Here is a 10,178-nt window from a genome sequence, read left to right on the forward strand (position 1 = left end):
GAATTTTAAGTCCTTCAGCTGCCACGCTAGGACTTGAACCCCTGACCCAGAGCATGAGCTTGAGCCTACAGCTGACGGTTCCATTATCCGACCACTACATCACCACCTTCCCCTAAGCTCCAAAGGAGAGTCATTCTGTATTAACCATGTGTATTTTTCAGATCTTTCTGCTGACCCATACATAATGGAGGAAGAAGATCCTGCCAAGTGCCGAGCTATGGAGAGTTCTCTGTGGGAAATCCAGGTTGGTCAGTTTACTGAGTAACGTTTCTGCCTGTTTGGAATTCCTCTCTGTAGGGCACTCAGAAACGTACTGGTATTCTAATCCCAGGTACTTGCCTTTCAAAAACTACACGAATTTGAAGCAAACTGTTCAACAAAATGTTCCACTAACTTAGACATAGAAATGGGACATGGGTAGGTTGTTCAGTCTCTCGAGAAATTTCTACTGTTCAATTCAATCACAGCTGATTTTCCACTACAATTCCATTTGCTTGCACAGCCTCCAAATCCCTTAATTCTGTTACTGTCCAAATCTCTCAACCTTTTTCTTGAAGGTGCTCACTGAATTATAGTCCATACCCTCTAGGGTAGAGAATTCCAAAGATTCACAACCCTTTGAATGAAGAAGTTTCTCCCCATTGCAATCATAGAGATAAGACCATAAGAAATAGGAGTGGAAGTAAGGCCATTTGGCCCATAGTGTCCACTCTGTCCACTCATGGCTGATGGGCATTTCAATGCCATTTACCCATATTCTCCCCATATCCCTTAATTCCCTGCAAGATTAAGAATAAATTAATCTCTGCCTTGAAGACATTTAACATCCTGGCCTCCACTGCGCTCTGTGGCTGTGAATTCCACAGGCCCACCACTCTCTGGTTGAAGAAATGTCTCCTCATTTCCATTCTAAATTGACCCCCTCTAATTCTAAGGCTGTGCCCACGGGTCATAGTCTCCCCGCCTAACGGAAACAAATTCCCAGCATCCACCCTTTCTAAGCCATGCATTATCTTGTAAGTTTCTATTAGATCTCCCCTCAACCTACTAAACTCTAATGAATACAATCCCAGGATCCTCAGCTGTTCATCATATGTTGGGCCTACCATTCCAGGGATTATCCGTGTGGATCCATGCTGGACACGCTCCAGTGCCAGTATGTCCTTCCTGAGGTGCTGGGCCCAAAACTGGAAACCGTATTCTAAATGGGGCCTAACCAGAGCTTTATAAAGTCTTAGTAGCACCTCACTGCTTTTACATTCCAACTCTCTTGAGGTAAATTACAACATTACATTTGCTTTCTTAACTATGGACTCAACCTGCAAGTCAACCTTTAGAGAATTCTATACTCGCACTCCCAGATCCCTTTGTACTTTGGCTTTATGAATTTTCTCACCATTTATAAAATAATCCTTGCCTGTGTTCTTTTTCCCAAAGACTTCGCATTTGCTCACATTGAATTTCATCAGCCATTTCTTGGACCATTCTCCTAAATCAGATGTACAGCAAGGAAACAGATCCTTCTGTCCATGCCGACCACACATCCTAAATTAATCTAGTCCCATTTGCCAGCATTTGGCTCATATCCCTCTAAACCCTTGCTCTTCATACATCCATCTAAATGCTTTTTAAAAGTCCTATTTAATGGATCCTTATTCTGTGACTGTGACCCTCAAGTTCTTCATTCAGGGGAATGCAGTGTCTCAGCACCTGTCAAATCCTCTTAACAGTTTTACATGTTTCGATGAGATCACTTCTTCTGAGTTCAAGGGTATGGACTAATTCTACTTCATCTCTCATCATTGAGCAGTCGTCTTAAAATCTTACAGAGTGTCATAGAGATTTAACAGCATGGAACAAGGCCCTTCAGCCCAGTCTGTCTCTGTTGATCATCAAGCATCTTTCAATTCTAATCCTGTTTCCTTGCACTTGACCCATTACCTTGTGTGACATGGCAATTCAAGTGATTATCTATATACTTCAGTGTCTTGAGGGAACCCACCTCTGTCACCTTTTTAAGCAGTGAGTTCTAAATAAACAATTCCTCTAAATCTCTAGCTTCCTACTTTAAAACTGTACCTCCTGGTTTTTTGGCCCATTTACTAAAGGCAAAAGTTTCTTCCTATCTATTCAGTCTCTACTCTTCATTTTGTATACCCCAATTAGCACCCAACCCCAGCCTCAGCCTCCTCTGGTGTAATGAAAACAACCCAGTCTGTGTAGAATAACACAAAAATGTTTTGATGAAGAGTGTCCAGATTTGAAGCGTTAAATCTGCTTTCTCCCCACAGATGTTGCCAGACTTGCTGAGTTTTGCCTGCAAATTCTGTTTTTTGTCCCAATATATCTAACCTCTCTTCACAGTTGAATCTTTCCAGCTCAGGCAACATCCTGGTGAATCTCCTCTGCATCTTCTGTAATGAAACTACTTCCTACTGACCAGAATTGCACTCAGTACTCTGCCTGGGGTCTAACTAACATTATACACCATGCCATTACATCCCGGCCTCTATATTCAGTGCCTTGACTAACAACTGCAAGTATCCCATATGCCTTCTTTACCACCTTATCTACCTGACCTTCTGCCCTCAAAGATCTATGGACATGCAGTAGTTATTGCAGGAATGCGTGTAGTTTACACGCCCTTCTGCTCTCGAGTTTAACTTTACGTAGGGGTTGGCTGGATGGCTAGTTTGCAATAAGAATGACAACAACAGGGTGGGTTCAATTCCGGCTGGGTTTAGCACAAAGGACGCTCCTCTCAACCTCTTCCCTTGCCTGAGGCATATTGACCACGGGTTAAATCACCATCAGTTGTCTCTCTTTGTCTCTCATGAGAAAGCAGGCCTCAATATTTAGTCTCCATTCCTATTCTCAGCTTTCCACCAATTCTCATGGAATTACGAATATATGGATGTCAGATGAAGGCATTCTTAAATAAGCCATAGTTGCAGAAGTAGGCCACTTGCCAGATTGAATCTGCTCCATACCCAATGAAATCATTGCTGATCTGGTAATCTTCAACTCCACTTTCCTGACTTATCTCCTTAATTCTCTTACTGATTAAAAATCTGTCTGTCTGAACCTTGAATATACCTAACGACCCAGCTTTGACAGTCCTCTGCCTTAAAAAAATTTCAACAGATTCACTCCCCTCTGAGAGAAAGGAAAATACTCTGAGATTATGCTCTTTTGTCCTAGATTCTCCACAATAGGAAAGAACCTCTTAACATCTACCCTGTCAAGCCCATAAGAATCTTGTATGTTTCAATAAAGGCTTTTCTCATTATTCTAAACTGTACTGAGTCCAATGCCGATCCAAACAACTCCTCCTCCTAAAATCCATCCCAAATCTGGAATCAACTTGGTGAACCTTTTCTGGACTGCTGTAAATGATAGTATATTATTCCTAAGATAAGGAAACCTCAACTGTTCACCATATTCCAAAGTGTTCATTGAGGGGGCAGTGGTATAGTGGTAATGTCACTGCACTAGTAATTCAGAAGTCCAAGCTCATAATATGGCAACATGGATTCAAATCCCACCACATTGAAATTTGAATTCAAGAAAAATCTGGAAAGCTGTGATAGCTTGATGGTAACCATTAACAGTGTACCCATCTGGTTCACTAATGTCCTTCAGGGAAAGAAATCTGCCATCCTTACCGATTTGGCCGATATGTGAATCCAGACCCACAGCAATATTAACTGCCCTCTGAAGTGGTTCTAACAAGTCAGTCAGAACGAGGGGCAGTTAGAGATGGACAATAAATGTTGGCCCTGCCAGCAATACCCACTTCCCATGAACAAATTTTTAAAAAGCACTGTGGTGTAGTAAGACTATGGCAACTTTATCTTTACCTGTTCTGTGCATGAAGCTTTGCACATTTTATTATGTGGATTTCAGAGTACGTTCCCCAGCTATAGTGTACTGGGCCTACACTGTAGCATTATCCCATAGCGTTGTGGAGGCTTCACCACAGGAATATATTTAAGCTGGAAAAGACCGGTTTTTAGTCTCTCAGGGAATTGAGGGAGATGGGAAATGGCCTGGGAAATGAAGCAGAAGATTGCCCATGACTGTATTGAATGTTGGAACAGGCTTGACAGCCCTAGTCTGCTGTTCCTACTTCTTGAACTCTACATTCAAGACTGCTGCCCCAGCAAACTCAGCCTGTTTGGTTTCAATATTAGTCCAATTCTGTTCATGCTGGCACAATATCAGCTTTGTTTTGCTCTCTGTCTCTCATTCAGACTCTGCAGTATCATTACCATCCCGATGTTGCCAATCAAGCAGCTACAATAAATAAAGCTTTGTCCAGTCAAGAGTCCGACCTGTCCACACTCCTTGACCTTTCTGTTTCAGAGGTGAGTAATAACTTTGTGCAATTGCTATATTTTGATCCACTAATTGGGGGAGGCGGTATTGTAGCTGTAATATCACTGGATTAGTAAGTAATGACGTGGATTTGAATTCCATTGTGGGAGATGGTGAAATCTGAATTCACTAAAAATTTGAAATAAAATGCTTGCCTAATGGTCACCGTGGAACCATTATTACTTTGTTAAAGAAACCCATCTATTTCTTTACAAATGTCCTTTAGAGGAAGAGAAATCTGCCTTATGATGTGATTGACCCATAATGCCGTCTGGGCAATTAGAGATGGGTAATAAATGCTGGGTCTAGCCAGTGACATCTCCATCCTGTAACTGAATTAAAAACATTACTCATCAATCGTGCTGTTGCTCATTTATTGTCCATCCCTAACTGCGTCTTATGCCCAAAACATCAACTCTCCTGCTCCTCTGATGCTGCCTGAACAGCATTGCCTTTCCATTATTAACCCATTATTGTGGGTCTGGATTCACTTATAGGCCAGACCTGATAGGATGGTAGTTTTCTTCCCGAAAGGTCATTAGGGACCCAGATGGGTTTAAGGACGATTGATAGTGGTTAATGGTTGCCATTAAGCTACTGAAGGCATTATTTGGCTCAATGATTACTGAACTGATGGAGAAGCTGTTGGATCCCGTAATTAAAATATTTGCTGACTGATGCTTGGAAAATGTTTGGGGGGGGGTGGTTGCAATTCATGAAATCATAAATCACCTTGCTGCCATACTAACACTTCCATTCTTAGCCTGCTACACTGTTCCAATGAAGCTCAACGCAAATTGGTGGAAGAACACCTCATTTTCCATTTTAGCACTTTGCACCCTTCAAGAGTTGATATTGACTTCCATAAATTCACAGCATGACCTCTACTTCCCCATTATTCTTATGTACTTACCCCCCCCCCCCCCCAAAGTAAGGTATTATTGATCTCTACATCTCTGCAGTACCTCAGATCTACAGAATACAGATCAGACTTGGGAAGGTGAATGGCCTATTCCTGTTCCTATGTTCCATAAATCGCATGTGTTGAACCGTTGTCAAGCTGTGCTGGAAAGGACAGGACTCATATGTATATGGAATCTCATCGCCTCTTGGGAAATCCACAATATTTCCTCCACAATAGTTTTCAGTCCCTGTCCTCTTCCCACTAGTGATTTGCGTTGAGGATGTTTCTTCATACAGTCAGACTGAATGTGTGGACTCTCATTTTACAGCTCTCATTCCAGACAATGCCTTACTAATTTTACACACAGGAATACTTTCACCACAAGGAATGGATGGGCTGGGGTCATACCATTTTGTGACAAGAAAATCTGGAGTTGTATTTGAAACAGTGGGAGCTACAGGGTTTTGGAGCCAGAGCACGTGACAGATAACTTCGACAGATACAGGGCTATGGTGGGGGTAGGGGGGAGATGGAGGAAGAAAGTGACAGTGGGCTCAGCTTGGGAATTGATATAGGCCTGTGGTGAGAGAGGAGGAGTAATTTGGGGATTGATGCAGAGCTATGGAAAGAGAGGGGACAGTGGGATTATGGAAAAGGGGGATTAATTTGTGGCTTACAAAGAGAATGGGACAATGGAATAGTTTGAGATTGATACAGGGCTATGCCCGAAACATCAACTCTCCTGCTCCTCTGATGCTGCCTGAACAGCATTGCCTTTCCATTATTAACCCATTATTGTGGATCTGGATTCACTTATAGGCCAGACCTGATAGGATGGTAGTTTTCTTCCCGAAAGGTCATTAGGGACCCAGATGGGTTTAAGGACGATTGATAGTGGTTAATGGTTGCCATTAAGCTACTGAAGGCATTATTTGGCTCAATGATTACTGAACTGATGGAGAAGCTGTTGGAGAGAGTGTGCAGTGGGATTAATTTTGAATTTCTATGTCAGAGGTGGCACAGGGACAAATGAACTCTTCACTTAGGCACAAAGCAGGTAAACAGCTATATTTACACCTTATAGACTGAGATTTGCAATACTGCTTGAGGTGTTCGCACATAACACGTTGTTTCCAGTAAGAGGGATCTTCTATAGGAGAATGAGAATGCTTTCTGATTAACAAACACAGCCTCTAGATATTTCTAATCAGAGGCATTAATGCGCACTTCTGAAGCAAGTGGGACTTGGACTCAGGCCTCTTGGCTCAGGTAGGGACATCATCACTGCAGCTCAAAAGCTCTGACAGCCACCGTCTACACTCACTAGTAAAGGCAGTTTCATTTGTGTGGGCTTCATTGTTTGCTGCAGAGTGCAACAGGGTTTGCAGTTTTTAATAAGTTGTAAACAAGTTGTGTGGGTTTCCTTAACTTCTCGACCCTGGCGTCAGAGATGCTCTGATTCTTGTACAACTTGAACAGTCTGGGTGTGCTGGTGACGCAATGAAGACAGAGGCCATAGAACACTCGTCGTCCCTGGCTGTAGGGCCTGAATCAAACTCAGAAGCAGTTACCTTGTGAACAACTCACTTAGGAACAGCACTGGGTCATTCCTGCCCTTGAGTCTGCTGCACTATTCAATAGGATGGGTATATGAATAGGAAGGGTTTGGAGGGATATGGGCCGGGTGCTGGCAGGTGGGACTAGATTGTGCTGGGATATCTGGTCGGCATGGACAGGTTGGACTGAAGGGTCTGTTTCCATGCTGTACATCACTATGACTCAGATCTGATTGCTCCGTGCTATCACCCATCCCCAATGAACTTTCATCCCTTGTTTATCAAGAGTCTATCTACTTTTGCCTTAAAATAATCAGACTCTGTTTCCTTCATCTTTTTCGGGAAGAGAGTTTCATGACACTGAGAAACAAACATTTTTTTCTCATCACTGTCTGAAATTGGCAACCCTGAATTCTAGAGTCTCTCACCAAAGGGAACATTCTTTTCACATCCACTCTGTCAAGTCTTCTCAGAATCTTAAATGTTTCAATCACCCTTTTTACTCTTCAAAATTCCAGCGAGAGACAGTCCTAAACTGTCCAACCTTTCCTCATCAAGTTATCTTCCCATTCCAGGTATTAGTCTAGTAAACCTTCTCTGAACTGCTTCCAGTGCCTTTACATCCTTAAAAAGGGTGACAAATACTGTACACAGTCCTCTAAATGTGGCCTAACCAATACCCTGTACAATTGGTTTTGATAAAACGCGGTAGTCCTGTTCTTATACAACCTTGTGTTATAAGAAAATCATGCAATAGCCACGCAATTTTAATTAATGGCGTTGGAATAGTCAATACAGGTAAGGAAAGTTCTACAGATAACAGTATAAATTCATCAATTGCTTTAAAGCCAATTCACATTGAATAAGTGTGCATTATAGCAGAACTGATTGTATAACTAAGCTATAAGTGTCCAACTTTTGCATTTAGTTTCCCTTACAATAATCAGTAAGGTTCTGTTAGCTTCTCTAATTACTTTCTGTATACTAACCTTTTCCAATTCATGAACTAGAAAACTCTGAACCCTTGGCATCTTAAAGCTCTGGAATCTCTCTCCATTTAGATAATGTGTTCCTTTATTCTTCCTGACAAAGTAGACAATTTCATATTTTCCCACATGGATAGGGTAAATAGGCAAAGTCTTTTCCCTAGGTTTGGGAGTCCAGAACTAGAGGGCATAGGTTTAGGGTGAGAAGGGAAAGATATGAAAGAGACCTAAGCAGCAACTTTTTCACACAGAGGGTGGTATGTGTATGGAATGAGCTGCCAGAAGAAGTAGTGGAGGCTAGTACAATTGCAAAATTTAAGAGGCATCTGGATGGGTATATGAATAGGAAGGGTTTGGAGGGATATGGGCCGGGTGCTGGCAAGTGGGACTAGATTGGGTTGGGATATCTGGTCGGCATGGACAGGTTGGACCGAAGGGTCTGTTTCCATGTTGTACATCTCTATGACTCTATACTCCATTTGCCAACACCATACTTTAGGTGTTATAATAGGTCATGTAATCAGAGAGGGGATGGAGGAACTTAGAGTTGGTGCCAATACTGATGCCAGTTTGTGGTAAGACTGAACCAGTCAGATCCCAGAGTGAAATCTGCATTAAGGTTTATTTTTCCTTTAGTTACTGTGGAAATCATTCACTGAACATATTCATTAGAGATTATACCAGTGTAGAAGAATGTTGAAGTGATCTCTTATTAGAAACATCAGACAGAAAGATTCAACCCTTGTATCTGAGCAATGTCCTAACAGACTCTCAAACTTCAGTAAAGAATCAACCCATTTCCTGCTAAATCTCACTGCTACAGCTGGAGTCTGTTTCCTTTCACCAAATTGTTGCAAAATTACTTGATGCTGTTCAGTTAATCTCTTTTTAGATTGTTAAACTGCTAACTATGCTCGCTATTACTTAATTTAGGTTCTCTAAACTCATGTTTTCAACAGCATTGTAGGAACCCTGACATCTCTGGAGCTTTTTAGTCAGGACTTCTCCCATCCCTGACTGCTCAGACACTATTGATAACAGCACTACTGCATAAACCTGCTTCAGGCTCCTTGTGGGTAGTCTCATAACTCGTGTCAGCAAATGTCTTAACAGTGATCTCCCCAAGTGGCTTGCTGGTCATTGAGCTGAAATCATATCACTGCTTGCGCATGCTGCTTCAAACTCAGTGTTTCTATTAACTTTACAGGCCTTAAACAGGTGAGATCTTCACAGACTGAAGAATCCATTTCTGTTCCACTTCAGAACCCAAGTTCCTAAGTACTAAGAACATATTATGAGCCTTCATAAACTGTAGATCACATTGTCTTCCGTTCTCTCAGTCTATATAATTTTGTTTGTTTTAAACAGCTTTTTGAAAGAGAACCAAAGAAGAGAATTAAATCAATTCCTTTGGAGTTTGAGCCAGCCGAAGGATTACTGGGAAAGAGAAATGATCTGGTCAGGCACCACTGGACTTTGGAGTAACAGCTGCCACAGAGCAATGTGCTTCATTGACTACGAGTATGCAGCAAATTTATTTGTTTGCTTTATGGTTTTCAAATGCCGTTTCCATGCGGTGATAATTATTACAGTTATCAATTAAAGGACTTTGTAGTAGATCTGTGGCTAATATGGAAAATTTTGATGGTGTCCTTTAAGTTTCTGTGGTTTGGAGAAGAGAGATTGAGAGCCTTTTCAGCAGGGTTTGACTATAACAAATAACTCTTGCACACACCGTAGATGGAGAGGTGAAGTCTCTGTTATTTTTACAGTGAGCAGCCGGCACTAGTAAAGATTTCTGCGTTTTTTTTGACATTCATCGCAAAAGGACACATGGCAGCAAAGAGCTGAAGATCCTGCTCCAGATGACATTCTCATTGACAGAGGCTGACTGAGTAGTGCCTACCTCTGAGGAGCAGAAGGATATGCTGATAGGGTGAGATGAAAAAGGGTTAGGGAAAAGACTTGTTTGGGGTAAGCATGCTGTCATGGGCCATTGGGCTGAAAGCACTGTTGACTGACTAGATCAAAGTTTTGTCTGGTGTGTGTGAATGTGCATTAGGAACCAGAGTTAGCCCCTTCAGCTCCCCCCTCATACAGTTAAGATTGTGTTTGCTGTCAGCACCACTGCAGGGGTATACTCAGTGGCCACCCAGTCGCAGTGTTTGTGACATCACTGCTACTGATTTGGCCACAAGGCACCTGCGTCAGAGAGTTTCTCCAGCAATTGCAGTTTTTGGTTATTCCAGATTTCCAGCACCCTTTGTGTGAAGTACTTGCTGACTTCAGTCCTAAACAGGCTAACTAATCTTAAGTATAGGCCCCTTGTTTCTAACATCCCTATGAAAAGGTGGA

General features: G+C 42.1%; 1 protein-coding gene across 2 annotated transcripts in view; it reads left to right on the top strand.

The window, feature by feature from the left end:
- Nucleotides 1-9,442, top strand: part of noc4l (nucleolar complex associated 4 homolog) — a 41,885-nt gene extending 32,443 nt beyond the window's left edge. For both annotated transcript variants that reach the window (XM_087999866.1, XM_087999867.1), the window contains exons 13-15: nt 162-244; nt 4,254-4,367; nt 9,192-9,442. In XM_087999866.1, coding sequence (XP_087855992.1) covers nt 162-244; nt 4,254-4,367; nt 9,192-9,308 — 314 coding nt within the window. In that variant the 3' untranslated portion in view covers nt 9,309-9,442. The remainder of the gene's footprint in view (nt 1-161; nt 245-4,253; nt 4,368-9,191) is intronic.
- The last annotated feature ends 736 nt before the right edge of the window (nt 9,443-10,178 follow it).

Source organism: Chiloscyllium plagiosum, unplaced genomic scaffold (assembly GCF_037043375.1).
Source record: "Chiloscyllium plagiosum isolate Xiang-an unplaced genomic scaffold, Cpla_swu_hap1 HiC_scaffold_24, whole genome shotgun sequence".
In the NCBI taxonomy this organism is placed as follows: domain Eukaryota; kingdom Metazoa; phylum Chordata; class Chondrichthyes; order Orectolobiformes; family Hemiscylliidae; genus Chiloscyllium; species Chiloscyllium plagiosum.